Genomic DNA, 20,353 nt, shown 5'->3' with positions numbered 1-20,353 from the left:
GAGGCAAAGGGCAGGGGGCCAGCATGTGTGCATCAAAGTGGGGAACTCAGGACCGCAAACCTGTGCTCACCCCAGCAAACAGTGGGTAGCTGGCTCAATCGAAGATATGCTTCATTATAATTGAATTTGATGCATCTCCTCCGAAGCTCTCCTGATGAATTTCACTGGATAAATCCTGTTCCAACATTGTAGCATGTCTAGGAACTATGTGCCTCATCCAGCATATTTGCAAATCATTCACTTTGTCTTTGTTGAGCTGTGTTCTGAGAAGATCTCTCTAACTTATATCATCCATAAGAATGCTATGTAAATGCAATATCATGTTTTTAACACAGGTGAAGGGGAAGAATTGTGATTCTTTTTTTTTTTTAAGATTTATTTTTATTATGTTTTTATTGGAAAGGTGGATATACAGAGAGGAGAGACAGAGAGGAAGATCTTCCGTCCGATGATTCACTCCCCAGTGAGCGCAAAGGCCGATGCTATGCAGTCTGAAGCCAGGAGCCTCTTCTGGGTCTCCCACACGTGGGTGCAGGATCCCAAAGCTTTGGGCCGTCCTCGACTGCTTTCCCGGGCCACAGGCAGGGAGCTGGAAGGGAAGTGGGGCTGCCGGGATAGAACCGGTGCCCATATGGGATCCCGGGCGTGTAAGGCGAGGACTTAACCACTTGTGCCACCACGCCGGGCCCAGAATTGTGATTCTTTTAAGATACGTATTTAGGACCTTTGTGACCACTTGTAAGAGGTTGTTTTATGATTATTTTTCCTCAGTGCTCCTACCAGGCAATGATTTTGAAGCAGTTTAGTAAAAACCCTTAATGGGTGATCAAAGTAGCGATGACCCTTTTCAGCAGCGTTGAGCTGTTATTTCGCACTTTTGTACATCTCAGAGAAGTGATTCTTTTGATCACTCTGTTTGGAGAGGGTATGGAGGGATTGGGGGTTGCTCAGAATCTACCCTGAAGAGATAAACTGATTTCATGTATTATAAAATATGCATAATGTATGGCTTACCATTTAAACCATTTTAAGGTTCAGTGGCACTAAGTGCATTCAAATGTGGTGTGGTCATCACTTCTTATTTGTGTCTGAACTCTTTCATCTAAATAGAATCCTCATACCCATTACTTGGTTGCTCCTGTAAATTTCAGATGCCACAAATGCATTTTTTCTTTCTTTTCTCTTTTGTTGTTGTTTTCCTAATTCTTTCTTTTTTTTTCATTTCAATTTCTTTCTTTCTCTCTCTTTGTATTTGCCTATTGTGAATATTCCATCTAAGTGGAATTGTACAAAATACAGCTTTTTCTTTCTTTCTTTTTTTTTTTCTAAGTAGCATGACATTCTCAAGCAGGAGATTATGGTGTGCTGTTTTATAATTAACTTCATTACTGACCACTATATGTTTTTCCAATTTTTCCTCAATGATGTTTTTCAGGTTGAATTCAAGCTAAATAGAGACACACCATCATTCCCTGGTCGACTCTTACAACATGATCTTGAAAGAAACTATTCCAGTAGGCAAGGTATTATCAGTGAGTAGAGATCCAACACGATTCATCTTTTTAGGGCCATAATATTTATTTAATGTTGGTCACTAGATATGAATAAAGCTGCATTACAAATGACATGTTTTGTTGGCCATCAAATTTGTTTAGAATTAGTTTAAATCAGAATTGGAGTGGGTCATTTCTAATAGTTTAGTTTGAGGGTGGGCTATATAATAGAGAATGGGAAGGAGTGTTGCAAATGTTTTGTTAGAACTAGGTAAAGTGGCTTGTTAGTGAGGTGATGGTGTGGGAACACAAACATTTAGCAAATTGGGTGAAGAACGGAAAATCAGGAGCAGCAAAGAAGCGATCTTTCCTAATTATATGGGTGGCATATAATTAGATACTTTATATAACAGAGACCACAAAGATAGGGTGTATTCCTTGGAATCTTTTTAAAAAGGCAGATTCTTAGCCATCCCATCCCCTCCTATTTCTCCTTCTGATCTGGGTGGAATCTGGAGATGTGCATTTTGGTCACGCCACGGGGGTTCTGGTGGGTGAGAAGCGCTGTGACCGATGCTGTTTACAGGAGCTGCTTATACTTCTGAAGCTTATTTTCCGATCGAAGAAAAATGATCTCCAGCACGTGTGACTGTTAGTGGCTAGTAACTGAGGATTTGTAGTGTGCTGGCATCCTTCACCATCCTCTCCTCGAGGAGGCTGTGTGAGGGCTGATGGGTACGGCCCCTCCAGATTGAGCAGCTAGTTCCTGGGTGAGCATGCAGCATCTTTTTTTTTTAAAGCACTCAAGTTTATTGAGAATATCAAGTACCAACAGCAAATATCTTTTTCATTTTTAATTTATTTTTCCAATTTTATGATACAGTTGCATACTTTTCTTTTTTGATGTTGGTACTTTGGGGCCTTTATCTTGGGCCAAACTCAACTGACACGTCTCTTTCTTCCTATTTCCTCACTCTTGCCTTGGCCAGTTGTTGAGCAGGACCTCCGTCTAACTGTAGCTCCTCTGCTCGGGGAGCATCTGTTGTCTTCCTTGGCAAAGTACAGTGTATGGATTTTACACTGTGTGCCTGGTACTGTTTTAGGTATAGAATTGTGGATAAGAAACTGGAAATTTTCAGCTTCGATATTTTGTGCTTGCATTATAAATTTCCTTCATTTTTTTGGAATAATTTCTTTTTTTAGAATAATATCTCAATTGTCCCTCATAATCATAAATCAAGCTTAAATACTTTTCTCAGCTTTCTCTTGAATTAGAATAGGAAGTTGATAAGCATTGGTAAATGGCTGGCCAGGCAAATTTATTTCAGTGGTGAAGTATTACTAGATATTTGCTAATGGGAAAGAGTGTGTATATATGAAATTTTGTGTCACTAGGTAATAAATAATGTCTTCTAAACATGCAATTGACCCGCACCAATACAAATAAGCTCTACAGAAGAAAAGAAACTGATTTTTTCTTGAAAAGATTTTCTTCAAAACCATACTGTGTGACAGGAGCCTCATGTAACGTGTGTTAAAGTTGTACCTCGTGGTTTCCAGGGTTCCTTCTCTGTTTCACGCAGAAAAGATGGCACAACTTAGAGCTACTTTCTTCACTTTTGTGCTCAGCATTCTACCTCTAACAGTGTAACACATTGTGAAAATTTTAAGTAGCACTTCCTCAGGACAGTTTGGAGATCTGACACAGTGCAGCCAAACTACTGGGTTGTTATAATCAGTTTCGGCCTATTTCTTGTTTTCAAGGTCAGTTAAATAGTTTGTAGCTTGTGGACATAAATTGACCAGTGATAGTTCCGTGAAAAATACAGTTGGCGTTTTATTTTAGCTGGTTAGTCTAAAACTTGAGAAGTGATTTCTTTGTAGTATGACTATTATTTTAAACAACACAGTTTTCTCACCTCCCCCCCACCCCCAACATCCTCCCACACCCGTTATCACAGTAGTATAGTCCCTTAGTAAAAGTTACAACTTTAACTTTCTGTTATTTCAATATATCATGGCATGGGCCCTGCCCTATAACCTAGTGGTTTCACCTTGCAACTGCCAGGATCCCATATGGATGCTGATAGGTATAGACAAAGATAAAATATCTCATATCATACTGTAAAATTATGTTTAAATATTTCTTTAGGAGTTCTACTTTTGTTTGGGAGTAGAGACACATACTGCAAAATATCTATGCTTCCTGGTATGCTGGTCTCCATTTGGCAGTTTATTATGTTGAGTTGTGATTTCTTTTAGGCTTTCTGAGGTAATGTTAACAGTTAACCCGTAGAGTCTTGTCTTTTTTTTTTTTAAGATTTATTTATTTTTATTGGAAAGTCAGATATACAGAGAGAAGGGGATAGAAAGAGAAAGATCTTCCATCTGCTGGGTTCACTCCCCAAGTGGCCATAATGACTGGTGCCTCTTCTAGGTCTCCTATGGGTACAGGGTCCTTCACTGCTTTTCCAGGCAAGAAGCATGGAGCTGGATGGGAAGTGGAGCAGCTGAGACACAAATTGATACACATATGGGATCCTAGCGGTTGCAAGGAGAGGAGTTAGCCACTAGCCTATCTTGCTAGGCCCTCAACCCTTTCATTCTTGGATTTGTTAAATGAGCTGGATAGTCCGAGGACTACTGTATAATAAATTTCAATTAACCTAATATTGATTAAATTCCAAAGAAAAAATTTTAAAATATGTGTAGAATCTTATAATGCTTGGCATTTAAGATCATGGTAGGTTGACTGGAATCCAAGAATCAGAATTTCCATGACCAGAAACATCTCCAAAATGAGTGAATACGGAGAAGGGAATTTCAGAGAGTTTGTAGAAAAGTAGAACTAAGCAGTAAGTATATTTTGGTGCAAGGAAGTTTGAAGTCAGTGCATTATTAAAGAGCCTTCATGTATGTGGATTTTAAACTCCTTTCACTAAAATTAAGTTATCCTTTAATTTCATTTTCTGTGAACTTTTTAATTTTTTTTAAAGTGCCCTCATATATGACCATGCCTTATACTGTCTGTCCATCTATGCATGGTATCCTGCTGCCAAGTGGTCATTTTATGAAGTCTGTCTTTTGATAAATATGATGCTTACACACGTCATTTTATTATTCATTGTCTTGGTACTTCTGATACTCAGAAAAGTGGGATGTGATAATTATTTTGTTCAAGAAATTACATGTGAGATACTTTCATTTATGCTCTGTAGTCCTAGAGAAACTAGTAAATCCTTTGATATATGGTAATCTAGTAAATTCTTTGCTGTATTATGAATATGTATATAGATGTGAATTCAAATTGTCATCATTTTGTGTGATAGCTTCCCAATGAATGTTAATTCTCTAGATTTGTTTTTCATGCTTTTACCTTGTTGAGTTTATGCAAAATTTTCTGGTGATCTTAGACTTTATTTTATCATGAATTTTTCTCTTCAAGCACTTCAACATCAGTTATTACTTAGAGTAGATTTTCTCTTTCTTGTGGGAAATATGGTAGATTTTCTCTAGTATTCAAATGGTCACCTTTGATGTATTACTCAAACTTTACCTCATTTCTGGAACTTCTGTTCATTTTTTTTCTTGAAAATCCTACCCTTTTCTAGTTTTTTTTTTTAAGCTTTATTTTATTTTTATTTGAAAGGCAGAGCTACAGAGAGAAGGGAAGCCATACAGAGAGATATTTTCCATTTACTGATTTGTTCCCCACATATCTGCAATGTCCAGAGCTGGGCTGAGTCGAAGCCAGGAGCCAGGCGCTTTTTCTGGGGTCTCCCACATGGATGCAGAGTCCCAAGGAGTTGAGCCAACCTCCACTGCCTTCCCAAGCCATAATCAGGGAGCTGGATTGGGAAGGAATCTACAGAACTGTGGCCCCCATATGGGATGCTGGCACTAAAGTGGAGGCCCAACCCACTATGTACACACTGATCACCATCTTCCAGTTCTTTAGAATAGACTTCAGTATCTACCTCTCCTAAACCCATCATAACCCTGTTTAGTGATAACTAGATAAATGTATAAATATTCTTTTTAACCCGTTTTCTGCATTAAATTAATTTTCAATATGGTAAAGGCTGTTTGAGAGCAGGGACACCATCTGATCCACAACTTACAAGCTTCTCAGGGGAGCCACATACCCTGTAGATGCTAGCTGTAACTCGACCGGGTGTATTGGTAGCTGCTTTAGTGTCTTTGCAGTGTTGTTTACCGTTAGTAGCTCAACCTCTGTTTGCCAAAACTTCGTTCTGTGTATTTTCTACAGTAAGCTCATGCATTGTGTAGCTCTATGATGAACTTTTTGATATTTTTGAAGGAGATGGAAGAGTCATAAGTCCTTCGCCTCGTAGCAAATCATCATGCATCTCATCCACAACAAACGTGACAGAACTGTATGGGCTGGAAGTGAAAAGTGCCCTGAGCTCCTTGTCAGCATTCGGAGATTCTTCCTTTCAGACACCTGCCAAGGCCAGGATCCGGCAGGGCTGTCATAGCGCCGGCCCCAATGTGTCTGGTAATGAGGGGCGGTCATCCCAGAGGAGACTTCAGTGTAGTGTTAAGAGTTTAGATCACGAAGGAACAAAGACAACACTAAAGCAGTCTTCCGCTTTCAGCCAATCAGGAAGGCCAGGGGAACAGGATTTGGCCAATCAGAACACCTAGTTTAGGTCTTGAGGGGTTGATTCATTTCAGATATGGAGGGCTGTGGAAATACTTCCTGTAGGAGGTGTGTGTAGCTGCCAAAGTTTCTCCAAATAGGTGGCTTTGATTTCAAGATTTTAACGCTTTTTCCGGATTGAGTAACTTGCGTGTCCTTTTGAATAGGTGACCATATTAACCTGGTGAGCTCCTCAATGCCATCCTTTCCTGTTCTCCACCGTTCTTCTGAAGAGAAGATTCTTTATTCAGACAGGCTGACGCTGGAAAGGTGAGGATAATAATACCTTTTCTGTTGCTTTCTAAGTAACGCATAGAGACAATACGTGATTGGGAAGGTGTCAAAGTCTTCCTCCTTCCCATGCGCCAGCAATCCAGTTCCCTTCGCAAGATGAACCATTTCTCTCTCTCTCTTTCTTTAAAGATTTATTTGTTTTTATTGGGAAGTCAGATACAGAGAGAGGAGAGTTGGAGAGAAAGATCTTCCATCCGCTGGTTCACTCCCCAAGTTAACCAATCTGAAGCCAGGAGCCAGGAGCTTCTTCTGGGTCTCCCACGTTGGGTACAGGGTCCCAGGGCTTTGGGCAGTCCTCCACTGCTTTCCCAGGCCACAAGCAGGGAGCTGGATGGGAAGCATGGCAGCTGGGATTAGAACCGGTGGCCATATAGAATCCTGATATGCTCAAGGCAAGAACTTTAGCCACTAGGCTATTGCACTGGGTCCCAGAATAATTTCTTAACCAGTTTTCTTTTTTGGTTATCCTTCCAGGGGTATATGAGGAGTTTTATATCTAAGTAATATAAACTGATGTTTAGTTTAGAATGAACTTCATGCTTGTTGATCTAGTCTAGTTCCCTCCAGCCTCAAGCCTTCCAATGCTCCCTGCACTTCTTGTGCTTCAGCCATCCCCCCGTCCTCCCTGCCCTCCCTCTCCCCCAAGTGTTCTTCCTCCACAGTTCTGTAGGTTCCTTCCCGTCCCTCCTACAGGTCTTTATCTCGATGTCATCTGGGGGATGATTCCCTCTGACTGCCCCCTCCAACGTGCCAACCCTCCCTCCCCAGGAGTCCCCGCCACCCACTTAATTGTTCTCCCTAGCACTTATCACCTCTCACGTAGTAATTATTCACCTACACATGTATTGCCTTTCTAACCCTGTTAGGATGTCATCCTCACACTCTCAAGGATTTTGGTTCAATTCTGCATCCCTGGCACCTAATACAGGGCCTGGTACGAAGGAGATTGTTGATTTTTAAAAAAAGTGTTTTGTTTTTAATCAAGAAGTATAATTAGGACTTGACTCCTGTGTTTGCATCCAAGGAGATGTTTGTAACAGAGGTGGAGGAAGAATTGCGATCTCTACGCTTGTGGTGTAACCAGCAGAGAACACATCTAGCTCACATGCCTGATGGGAAGAGGCAGTGGCCCACCTGAGTGGGCAGAAAGCTCCCTGGAGGGCCTAGCATGCTTCGCAGTCAGAGTAACAGCAGAGGGCAGTAGCTTTCCTGAGATCTCCGCAGGGTTATGGTGTCTAATACACCTTTCATAATGCCGTTTGAATGTTTTGAGGGCTTAGGTGAGAATTGTTGTCACAATCCCTAAGTGTTCAGCCAAGGCTAGTACCTGAGCCCTTGAACTGTGTGTTACTTGATGTTCTCAGGAGCCAGTATTTGTAAGACGGTGACATAATGTGTAGTTCACTCTTGTCGCATTTGGAGATGACTCAGGGTTAGGAAAGATGTGTTCCTGACTGCATGGGCTTGAGAAGTACATTTGGATTGGATGGAGATGTGCATGTTTCCAAACAAGGGACAGAGTCACCAAAGTCCCATCCACTTAGTTTGACCACATGTATCAGCATGTAGTGTCAGAGTTGGATTAGCAGCAAGGAACTAAGTTAGGGGTCAGTGGGTACCAGCAGAGATTTCCAGAGGAACTATATCTTGCTGGGCAGCATGAAGCCAGGAGCCTGAGGGTGCAAGAATGGAATCCTGTAATGAGAAGAAAAGCTGGCATTTGTGAAAGCAAAGCTGTGCCTCTTTTGGGAACTCAGATGGACAGTCCTGGAGTAGCAGGGAGATATCCTGTGAGCAGCGAAAAGGAAGCAGGTGGAAACGAGGTAGATCAGATTGTCAGAAGCAGAAGGCGACACAGCCTTGGGCACATGGGTCGCTGATGCTTACGCGTGTCTGCTTGCTTGTTTTGACGGAGTGGCAGGGTGTTGTGGAGTTAAGGGATGAGCAAGTGAGCCTTGGAATTGGGACTTAGCTGCTATGTGTGGAGTCCAGCAAGGTGGATTTCTAGCCCCAGCAACTGTGGCAGGGATTACTGGGGCTTTGCTCCCTTAATGGTGACTGGCTTGAGAATTGGGCCTATCAGCGTATTAGTAAATTTAACTGAGAAGCAGAGAAGAGTGAAGCGTGAAGGATTAGATTGTTTATTTTGCTAAGGCAATGCAGCAACGCGAAGGTGCACATTTTATAAACCACAGACACCAGTGTGATAGTGCAATTAAATGCAGGAAGTGAGTTGCAAATATTAGCCATATGCAAAAAGGTTAAACTGTTGCCTAATATTTTTTACTTGTCCTCTGTTTTAAGCCGGTACCTAAATTTTTTAATGTTGCATCTTTGTCTACCATTAATATCCAGTTAGTTTTTCTGCTAATAAATCTTTATTTTTTTAAAATCTTCCTTATTTTATAAGGAAGATTTGAATCACTTCCACAGTTTTGCCTACACTTATGCTCTGATTTATCTTTAAAATATTACTTGTTTATTTGTATTTTTAGAGAGTTCATTTATTGTATATCAGAACTATAAAAGGAGAGGATGAGAGAGAGAGAAAGAGAGAAAAGAGAAAGAGGTGTTTTCTATCCACTGTTTCGTACCCTAGATACAGTGGTCAGGCTGAGCCACACTGAAGCCAGGAACCAGGAGCTTCATCTGTTTCTCCCACATGGGTATTGGGAGTCCATGCACTTGGGCCATTTTCTGCTGCTTCTTCTAAATATAGGTTGCTGTGTTACAAGTAGAAAAATTACCCAGTGTGCCAGGATAAAGACTCCTATTTATTTTTACAAAAGGATTTTTTATTAGGCCTGGCACAGTAGCCTAGAAACTGAAGTCCTCACCTTGCACTTGCTGGAATCCAAGTTCATGTCCCGGTGGCCCCGCTTCCCATCCAGCTCCCTGATGGTGGGCTGGAAAAGCAGCTGAGGACAGCCCAAAGCCTTGGGACCCTGCACCTGCATGACAGACCCAGAAGAAGCTCCTGGCTTCTGATCAGCCGAGCTCTGGCCATTGCAGTCACTTGGGGAGTCAATCTTTGGATACAAGATCTTCCTCTCTGTCTCTCCTCCTCTATGTATATCTGACTTTCCAATAGGAATACATCTTTAAATAAAAAAAAAAAGGATTTATTTATTTATTTGAAAGGCAGAGTGATTGGGGTAATGGCTCAGAGATGTGGGGAAAGGGTGAAAGAGATCTTTTCATCTACCAGCTGATTCCCCAAATCACAACAGCCGGATGTGGACCAGGCTCATACCAGGAGCCATAAACTCCATGCTACTCTCCCCAGCAGGTGGCAGGGACCCAGGTAATTTGGTTGCCTTTTGCTTGTTTCCCAGGCTCATCAGCAGGAAATCTGGATTAGAAGCTGAGTAGCTGGAACTCTGACTGATGTTCTGACATCTTAAGTGGTTACTTAGCCTGGCCTGTCCCTGATTTATCTATTTTAAAGCATTACATTAACCTGATGCTTACTGAAAGGAAATGTTCCTAATAAACCTGATGGCTCATTCCAGGCAGAGCTGTGTTCATCTGGAAGCTTCTTTTGAACCTCTCAGAGTAGACTCACTCAATACATCCTCTCTTCAACCATGCTATTACACTACTGGAATTGTTAAAGAGCTCTGCACTGCTTCGTATGTCGTACGTTTTAATCTTTTGCATAATGGAGGCTCACTGCTTTAAATCCAGCTGAAGGCCTGTATGATTAAGGTTTTGTGCTACCTTCCAGCATCCTAAATGACTTGCACAGTTAGTGTTGGACATGTAAACACAGACACTAGCCCTGAGGGATGGCTCAGGGTGGGCCCCTTTGCCCTCACTGCATTCCAGGATGAACATTCCCCGCACGTGTGCTGTAGTGGCAGAGTTCCATGATGGAGCAGCCACTTAGCACGAGGGTCTGTGGCTCCACAGGGTTTCCTCTGCCAGCTGTGTTGCCAGGGCAGACTCTGGTGGGTTGTTGTCAAGCACGATTCTGTGAGTATATTGTGAATTGCGCTGTCTGCACCTCTGTCACAGAAGGCATTCTGCCGTTAAAGCCAGTTTCTTGTGAAATAGCTGATATTGTATTTTTAAACGTACAGCAAGAGTCAATTTTAATAATTACCTCCTTTAAAGTGTCTTGTCCTTTTTTTGTGTGACTTAGAATGAAGTAGAAGTCGCTCAGTTCACAGGGCTGAAGGTGGTCCAACTTGTCGTTTCCTCCCCTCACTGGGTGCACAGAGAGATGCTAGTAGCAGTGTGTTTGTGAAAGGAGGGAGATTACTGACTCAGAATCTTGCTAATTGTTAAACATTTCTTCCTAGGCAAAAGTTGACTGTGTGTCCTATCATCGATGGGGAAGAACACTTACGCCTGTTGAACTTCCAACACAATTTTATAACTCGGATCCAAAATATTTCCAATCTGCAGAGGCTAATATTCCTGGACTTATATGATAACCAGATTGAAGAAATCAGTGGGCTTTCTACTCTGAGATCCCTCCGTGTCCTTCTGCTGGGGAAGAACAGGTATTCTGTGCAGAGCAGGATTCTGCATCCTGATGTTACACGTGGAATAATGCTGAGTTTTAGATGTCTTAAGATTTATTTAACTACTTACTTATATTGGAAAAGCAGAGTCACAAGGAAAGAGATTTTGCATCTGCTAGTTCACTCTCCAAATGGCTGTAACTGCTGGAGTTGGGCTGGTCCAAACTGGGAACCAGGAAGTTCTTGCAAGTCTGCCATGTGGGTGCAGGAGCCCAAACACTTGAGCCATCCTTTGCTTCTTTCCCAGGTCATAAGCAGGAAACTGGAACGGAAGTGGAGCAGCCAATTCTTGAACTGCTGCCTATATGGGATGCTGGTGCTGCAGGTAGAGGCTTAGCTTGCTACCATGCTAGCCCCTAGATTTTATTGTTTAAAGATTTATTTATTTTTATTTGGCAAGCAGATTTTTACAGAGAGAAGGAGAGACGGAGAGAGGTCTTTATCTGTTAGTTCACTCCCCAAATGGTAGCAATAGCTGGAGTTGAGCCATTCCAGTCAGAAGACAGGAAGAAGTGCCATGGCCCCCAATGTGGTTGCAGGAACCCACGGCCATGGGCTGCTGCTTTCCCAGGCTGTAAGCAGACAGCTGGATTGGAAGTGGAGCATCTGGGACTTGAACTGGTACCCATATGGCATGCCAGTGCTTGCAATCTAAGGATTAACTGGCTATACTCCTTTGCCAACCCCATTCCTCTAGATATTTTTATGGCAACTCGGAACTGGGTAACACCTAATAAATCAATACATTTAATAGCTTTGCAGCTTTGAAAAATTGTTTGAGTAGATGAAGACTTAGTGTTGCTGTTTTTTTCTTTTTTAACTTCAGCATTTATTTGGAAGACAGGACAGCACACTTCTAACTCAATTAAGAAATATTTGTGGGTCCAGAGGTTGGTTCGTTATGTGTGTATATCTGTTTTTACAGTTACTGAGATGCCATGGTTTCTTGGAGGATGGGTTCCAGGCACTCAGGCTTCTTTCCATGAATTCTGACAGTGTGGGTTCCTCTGGGTGGAGCAGGCTGGCGCTGCAGTAGAGCTCAGAGACATTTCTCTCTGGCTTCCTTTATCTCTGATCATTTTTCAGGAAGGTACTTTGGCCCTCAAGTGTTTAATATGCTCAGTCTGCATCTGAATGCTCTTAGAAAGACTCTTTCCCTGAACTTGCTTACAACAATGCCATCAGCACGCTAGGTTAACACTGTAGGTAGACTCTTCTTACAGTCCTGCCATGGTCACATTGAAGGGGCCTTCCTGTTTAAACAATACTCATTCCTTTGACGTCTGCAGGATCATCTTTTTTATTGGTGCGCATGTATGTGGCCAAAAGAACAACTCTACATTTTTTTTTTTTTGCTTTTACAAAGATTTATTTTTTTATTGGAAGGAAAGATTCACAGAGAGAAGGAGAGACAGAAAGAAAAATCCTCTCTCTCCTGCTCCACTCTCCAAGTGGCTGCAATGGCCAGAGCTCAGCTGATCTGAAGCCAGGAGCTTCTTCTGGGCCTCCCACACAGGTGCAGGGTCCCAAGGCTTTCCCAGGCAACCAGCAGGGAGCTGGATGGGAAGTGGTGCAGCTGGGATATGCTCTGGTGCCAATATGGGACCCCAATGCATGCAAGGCAAGGACTTCAGCTACTAGGCTGCCGTGCCAGGCCCACTTCATGTTTCTTAACGGCCTAGAGAACATCTGTCAGAAACCTTTGCCTTCACTCTGTGTTCGTTGTCTGGGTAGATTCCTGGAAGACTGTGGTTGTCATGGAAAGGATTTAGTTCTGCTTTGTTATGTGAGATTCAGGCTGACAGTTTGTCAAACCCAATAACGCATATCAAGTGTATTTTGTTACCATCCTTGTCTGTTGCCGTATCTTGGATGGAAATAAACAGCACACTCTGGCCTTAAGGCTGCTTCTTTGGAAGGGTTTTAAGCATGTGCGTTCACCCCAGGCTGTGTGCCTCCTTGGGATTCTCCTCCAGTTGGCCCAAGGGTGGACACTCCTTGGAGATGCTGCGACATCCCTCCTAAGGTGATGGTCGCAGTGCGTGTCATGTTACACTCTGAGTGGACTCTGTGCTGCTTTTACTCAGCTCAGTATGAGTCCTTTACTTGGGATTTAGTCACAATTTTTCTTTCTGTTTTAGTAGGTAGCTTTTGCAGTTCCCACAAAGAAGGGCTGGTTAGCGGTATTCAAGAGGCATTATATTTGATCAATCGATGATATGTTGGTACAGCATCATTCCTAGTTTGGGTTCCTCTCTGTCTCCTGCCCCATTGCCCTCAAGCTAGAGCTTGGATTGATTATCTCTTGTAGGGAAGAGGAGGAGGACATCTTGCTTCCATCCATCCTGAGATTCATGGCTAACACTCTGATGAAAGAGAAAAACATGTCAAGTTTACTTACTGTAGGTTTTGCACGATGCAGGAGCTCTTAGAAATGGAGACTCAAAGAGATGGAGGAAAGTTATTTGTATGCTTAGGTTTGATGACCAGCAGATGGTGCTGCAGAGGTGTGGCTGGACAAGAGGGGATAAGGTTTGAGGATAGGGAACTGTTTCTTCAGAGCTTTCTTGGCATCTCTGTGCTTAGCTACCTGCCTTTCCCGGCCAGTATTGGGCAGAAGCCCTTTGAAATGAGGGTCCTATACATGAGTTTTTGGAGAAGCATGGCAGAGAGGTGTTCTACTAGCCTGAGGGAGAAAAGGTTTGAGGGTAGGCTTTTTTTGCTGTGCTTTCTCCATCATCTTCAGCTTAGATGATGCAGTATGCTGAGGTGTTATGATTGGGGAGGTATGTCCTGGGCTTCTATACTCTTTTCCCATTGCCCTCTGATAATTCAACATACTTTTCCAAGACAATGTCCCAAGATTCTTGGCTATTTTTTTTAGATGTATTTATTTTTATGAGCAAGGCATATATAGAGAAAGGAGAGACAGAGAGGAAGATCTTCTCTCTGCTGATTCACCCCCCAAGTGGCCAAACTAGCTGGAGCTGAGCCGATCCGGAGCCATGAGCCAGGAACTCCTTCCAGATCTCCCATGTGGGTGCAGAGTCCCAAAGCTTTGGGCCGTCTTCAACTGCTTTCCCAGACCACAAGCAGGGAGCTGAATGGGAAGCGGGGCTGCCGGGATACGAACTGGTGCCCAAATGGGATTCTGACGCGTGCAAGGCGAAGACTTTATCCTATAGGCTACTGCGCCCAGCCCTTGGCTATTTTTTAAAAAAGATTTATTTGTTTATTTTAAAGGCAAAGTTAAAAAGAAAGAGTGAGAAGGAGGGAGAGACAGACAGATCTTCCATCTGCTGGTCCACTCCTCAAATGACCACAATAGCCGGGGCTGTGCCAGGCTAAAGCCTGGAGCTTGGAACTCCATCTGGGCCTTACAGGTGAATAGTAGCAGAGAGTTGTATCAGCAGTGCAGCAGCTGAGAGTTGAACCAGTACCCACATGGGATGCTGGTATCGCAGGTGGCAGTTTAACTCCCGTGCCACAACTGGCCCTAGGGTTTTTGGCTTTTGTCTGTGATTTCTCTGAAGATTTCCATCAGTGTTGTTGTGACAGCACAGATAGGAAACCTGGTGTTTCCTAAAGTGACTTGAGTAATCAGCTGTTATGGTGCAGATGAAGAAACACAGAAGCAAAACGAACCTTGCAGCATTAGCTGTATGCACACCATATACATTTGGAAGTGATATATGGCCATCAGGGATTAAAGGAGAAGGGAAATGAATTATTGCTTTCTGATGCCCCCTGTTAGTTCTTCCAGTTTCTCCTGGTTTTCTACCTCTATGTCTTCAGGTTAGTTGTCTTCCAGTGAGAAGTTTGAACCCTCCCTTTTTAAAACAATGTCTAGGGCCCGGAGCGGTGGCGCAAGTGGTTAAAGGTCCTCGCCTTGCACGCCCGGGATCCCATATGGGCGCCGGTTCTAATCCTGGCAGCCCCGCTTCCCATCCAGCTCCCTGCTTGTGGCCTGGGAAAGCAGTCGAGGACGGCCCAAAGCTTTGGGAACCTGCACCCGTGTGGGAGAGCCAGAAGAGGCTCCTGGCTTCGGATCGGCATAGTATCGGCCCATTGCGCTCACTTGGGGAGTGAATCATCGGACGGAAGATCTTCCTCTCTGTCTCTCCTCTCTGTATATCTGCCTTTCCAATAAAAAAAAATAATAAAAATAAATCTTTAAAACAATGTCTAGGAGACACTGTTTCAAATAATCTTTCCCTCTTATTTTTTCTTCCTGCTTCTGCTTTCCGGTTGGTTTTTGTTTTAAATCACCCATGCCTTAAAAACATATGTTTATCTGACCCTTTGATCATATTTAGTTTCCTTGCTTTTCCACTTTTAGGGGGCCTAATGCTCTTGTATTTTGCCTTTATCTGAGAAACCCAGGGCCATCTCTTCTTCCAGCTTTCATTCATCCGTCATTTGTGTCCCTTTGCCTTTGGTCATTTTTAATGTTTAACATGAAGAAAGTAGTATTTTACAGTTCTTTTTTTAAAAGATTTATTTTAATTTTATTGGAAAGTCAGATATACAAAGAGGAGAAGAGACGGAGAGGAAGATCTTGTGTCCAATGATTCACTCCCCAAGTGACTGCAATGGCCAGAGCTCGGCTGATCAGAAGCCAGGAGCTTCTTCTGGGTCTGCCATGCAGGTGCAGGGTCCCAAGGCTTTGGGCTGTCCTCAGCTGCTTTTCCAGGCCACCAGCAGGGAGCTGGATGGGAATTGGGGCAGCTGGGATATAATTGGCGCCCATATGGGACCCCGGTGCATGCAAGACGAGGACTTTAGCCTCTAGGCTATGGTACTGGGCCCAATTGTTTTACAGTTTTAACAGTTAGTGTTCTTGAATGAAAAAGACAACAAGTCAGAAGATAACCTTCTGTGATCTCATAAATTACATAATGCTCAAATATCAATGAAATGAAAATCTGATCCCTAAACATTTGCCAAGTGCTTTCCAGCCAGCTGGCTTTATCCCAGCAAGGGACCTGGGAGTTGGGTAGATCCACCTCCATCCTGAAGCCATGCTTTGGAGTTGGGCAAACCTGGCTTCCGCTGCTGGCCAGAAAGGTGCTCAGCTGCCAGCATCTCCGCCACTTTGTCGTTACCATTTTTTGCTCCCAGTTGGCCAAGCTTGGAAAGGCTTCTCCCTGTCACATTGCAAAACCCTAAGCCATCTTTTCATTCGAGGCAGTGGAAGCATATGTGAAATTCAGGGCAACCGCATGTCTGAGTTCAGCCAGCTTCCACAAAGCGTTCTGCTTGAAAGCTAGCATTCCTCAGCGTCTGTGTGTGAAGTTTGTGTTGTCTCCAAGGAACTCCTGGCACGACCTTGCTGTGGAGATTCTTGCCCTCTAATTTTTCTGCCTTCCATCTCTTCTGATTATCTACTTCAGTTTTTCTAGTGTCCTCCTGATTGCAGACCGGTGAATAGAAATTTTTGCATTTTCCTCTGTCACCCAGGACTGTAGCCACATGCTGGATTCTCTGTTCCTTTCTGTATTGACTGCTTGACACTTAGGGAATTATCCAGCACCCGAGAAGCATGGCATTTGTGAGAGTCCTGAGTTGGAATCTTTATACTGGCATATCCTGTGCTAGGGTGTGCAGAGAGGCCAAGATACAGCCCTAGGGGCCTGGGGTGCTGAGTGAGGTGAGCCTGGGCCTCTCCCAGCTTCTGTTTCTGTTCAAGTGGGAGACCTGTGAGTCGTTTAGTTCACAGTGGTATTTATGTCAAACTTCAGCTATGTGGTTGGTAATGGATTAGGATTCTCACATCCTTCACATCTCTGCCTCATCTGATGTGGCCTTCTAGCCAGTGCCTTTCCTAGCCTCTAAATTCTTCAGGATTGGATCTTTTCCTCTCGGGCTGAGGGAGGGAGAGAAGTTATGGCAACATTGACTCGTGAGAACCAGGCAGCAAGATGTTGGCTGGTGTTGGGGTTCTCCATTTGGGCACTCTGCTTATTTTCTTCCTGTTGGGGCAATCAGCAGCGAGCGTCATCAAGTCACTGTGAATCCAAGCTAAGGGTTCGCTTGTCAAAACAGAGGGGGAACTTGCCAGGCCTTGATGGAGCTCTATGGAAAGATGTTATTACATGTGGAGGTTTCTGTGACTGAATTGCCTTAAAGGTACTTAGGGTTTGTTAGAGTTGAACAAACAAACTGCACTGATCAAACAGGACTTAAAACAGTCTTCATTCTCCCTGGGTGTGAGCTTCAGAATGTTAAAAAAAAAAAAAAAGTAAAACCAGTGCATGATAATCACAGGCCAAGGTTTGAATTAACTCAGAAATGTGGGGCCACAGCATGAGCAAGCCAGTTCAGAGGAGGAGACAGGCAGTACGGGCAAGTCTGCTGCACAGACAAGTCTGGGAACCGCTGTCCACTGTTTTAAGGAATGTGAGCTTGGGAGTATGGAATAATTGAATCAAAAACTTCAAGAGCAGCTATGAGGTCAGATTGCCATGAGAAAGGCTGTGTCTTAAAGCCTTCTTATTAGGAAGCTGTCATTTTCTCCAACTGTTGGAGTTGTTTCAAGGGAAAAGTACACAGAGGAAGGGTTTTGTTGAAAGTTTTGTCTCGTCTCCCAGCTGGTTTGGCTATTAGCCTAGTAATTACAGAGGCTTAAATGGTGGGTAGTGTACTTGGAACACCTGGCTCTGGATGAAAGCTAATGAAAGATTCCGGTGAGTGTGGACAGATGTGTAATGGTCTGGATGAAGTGAGGAAGGGCGTTCAGAGGGTGGAGCACTTGCAAGGAAGAGAGGGCTTCCAGTGTGATGGTTGCAGAGAGGAGATTAGTGAGGAGGGTGTGTTCAGGGGAGTTAGAGGAAGCATCAGCATGTAGTGATAAAATATGATTCATGTGTGATAAATATTTTTGATAATTAAATTGGGTTGACTTGGTTAGTGGTGATGTAATTCTGAATTTGGCAGGGTTGTAAGATGACTGAGGTCAAGTGGAGAGTGTGATTTCTTGCAAAGATGATTAAGTTCAAGTGGATAAATTCACAAGGCTTAAGTTTGCATTGTTTATGATGCTCCAAGAGATAATCCGAGCTCTGAAAACTTGGTAGTAAGCAGTGACGATAAATCAGTAGATAAGGATGGTAATGCAGATGGGTCACAAGAATTTAGTGTTTTACAAAATGATTATTTAAAGAGTTACAGTGAGAAAGAGAGAGATAAGGAAGGAAAGAAAAAGAGAGAGAGAGAGAGAGAGAGAGAGAGAGAGATGACAATCTTTTGCTGCTCAGGGCTTCAGCCAGGAATCAGGAGCTCATCTGGGCAGGCCATCTGCTGTTTTGCTCAGGCCATTAGCAGAGGGTTGGATTGGAAGTGGAGCAGCGAGGACATGGCCTCTGACTTCATAGGAAGCAGTTTTACCGACTGTACCACAGTGCTGACCTTGTGAGTTTCATTTTCTTTGTCTCTTGTTTGCCACTGTTCCCTTCTCTTTATTGAATATTGGCAGTGGGATTTAGTAAGATTGTTGGAGAGAGACAGCAGAAAGTCAGAGTGGTTGTCATTGTCCGTGGGAGAGTCCCATGGAAGCAGCTGGACAGCATGGAGGGTAGGAATGAGGGTACTGATGGGTAGGCCTAGCTATTAGGGACCCTGAAGGGGAACATTGTAGAGAAAGAATCCCATGCTAGTGAACTTTATCACAAAGTTCTAGCTTTTTACAAAATGCTGCATCAGAAGTTCCAAATAAAAGCCAATGCTTTTATAAACTGAATGCCCAATACACAGCCTTAAGGTGGTTTGCAATAACCAGATATTAGGTGGCTCCTTTGTACTCCGAGGGTGCTGAGGATGCAGTAGAGAGCAGGTCAAAGTTTCTGCCTTCTAGAAGCTCACATTTTGGCTTGGCAAGAGCAACACAAAAGCGATGAACTCATACATAATGTCCTTTTGTGTGTGATAAATGCTGGGAGTCAAAGCATAGGAGGAATAGTGTGACGGATACTGGAAGGGGGTGGGTCATGTGGAGGCATCTGAGCTGAGACCTGAGTAACGGGAAGGTATGAGCCATGTGAAAGGTCAGGGGAGAGCACGGGCAGAAGTAGAGATGGCACAGGAGCACCCCTGTGAGCCTGTGGGCAGAGACCAGACTGGCGGAGGTGGGGCCAGGCTGAGTACCCTGTGGAGGACAGAGGGGAGTTGAATTGTACTCTAAAGGAAGGGAAAGCCAGGAGCAAGTGTTTTGTCCTGAAGGTTATAGATGCAGACTTGCTCTTCTCTGGAAAGGTCACATTGAAATTACCTTTCTGCTAGTGACACTGAGTCTTTAAATGTATAATCCATCCAAGAGAAGCTATGTTATGAGCTAATATATATTATAGTGACTGTAATATATGTAGCGTATGTAAAGACTGAGTGAAGTATTAAAATCGGTTATACCAGTGTACTTAGTGCGATTTGATTTGCTGACAGATGTGATATATATCCATATTTCTGTTCAACTTATCATACTTATTCTGGCTTTCAGAATCAAGAAAATCTCAAATCTAGAGAACCTAAAAAATTTAGATGTTTTGGACCTTCATGGAAATCAGGTATTGTAAAGCCCTTTTTTACTTCATTCCTTTTTGAAAAAACATCCAGAAAGTTTGGCATTATAAATGTTGTGAGAATCATATTAAATTTTCAAGAATTACTTTACTGATTGACTTCAATTTGTTATGAAGACTACTTATATAAAATTTTGTTAACTGCTTGGCAGTAAATGACAGATAAAACTTAACAAAACTTTGAGGTTTTTACAGTCATACAAAATTTATTTGTTTTATTTGTAAGGCTGAGAGGGAGCAATATTGTCTGTGTGCTGGTTTATTCCCTAAATGCCCACATCAGCAGGAACTGAGCAAAGCTGAAGCCAGGAGTCTAGAATGCACTTCAGGTCCCCCACATGGGTGCCAGAAACCCAAGCACCTGCTGCTTCCCAGGCTGTACAGTGTCAAGGCGCTGGGTTCAGAAATGGATCTTGTACTCAGTTACAGGCACCCCAATACCAGATATATAGGCCTCCCAAGAGGGATTTGAACTGCTGAACCAAATGTCCACCCTAACAATATTGAGATTTAGTTTTCTGTTAGCATATGTTTTAAAATTCACGTTATGTAAGTCCAACCCAAGAATTAGAATATTGCTGGTTGCTCTACTTAGGTGTTTCTCCTTTACTCACTTCATTTCCTCTTCAGAGAAAACTTCTATTCCAGATTTCTTGTTTACCATTCCTTTGTGGAGTTTTTAGTTGGCTTTGTCACATGTAAGCGTATCTAGCTAAAATATTGCTTAGGAATAGTATATTTTAATTAATTAATTCAAATTATTTATTTGAAAGGCCAAAAGAGCAAGATCAATTTTCCAGC

The 20,353-nt window shown here is 43.0% G+C and overlaps 1 protein-coding gene across 4 annotated transcripts in view; it reads left to right on the top strand.

Annotated features, from left to right (window-relative positions):
• Positions 1–20,353, top strand: part of LRRC49 (leucine rich repeat containing 49) — a 169,156-nt gene that overhangs the window by 8,900 nt on the left and 139,903 nt on the right. For 3 of the 4 annotated variants that reach the window (XM_040968958.1, XM_040968957.1, XM_040968956.1), the window contains exons 3-6: positions 1,436–1,523; positions 6,324–6,426; positions 10,755–10,958; positions 19,471–19,537. In XM_040968958.1, the coding sequence (XP_040824892.1) occupies positions 1,436–1,523; positions 6,324–6,426; positions 10,755–10,958; positions 19,471–19,537 (462 nt within the window). Of the gene's footprint in view, positions 1–1,435; positions 1,524–5,814; positions 6,013–6,323; positions 6,427–10,754; positions 10,959–19,470; positions 19,538–20,353 lie in introns of all 4 variants that reach the window. The other variant, XM_040968955.1, reaches the window with a different exon arrangement.

The sequence above is a fragment of the Ochotona curzoniae genome, unplaced genomic scaffold (assembly GCF_017591425.1).
Source record: "Ochotona curzoniae isolate NIBS_2020 unplaced genomic scaffold, NIBS_Ocur_1.0 scaffold_4701, whole genome shotgun sequence".
In the NCBI taxonomy this organism is placed as follows: Eukaryota; Metazoa; Chordata; class Mammalia; order Lagomorpha; family Ochotonidae; genus Ochotona; species Ochotona curzoniae.
This window is presented reverse-complemented; position numbering and strand designations above follow the sequence as displayed.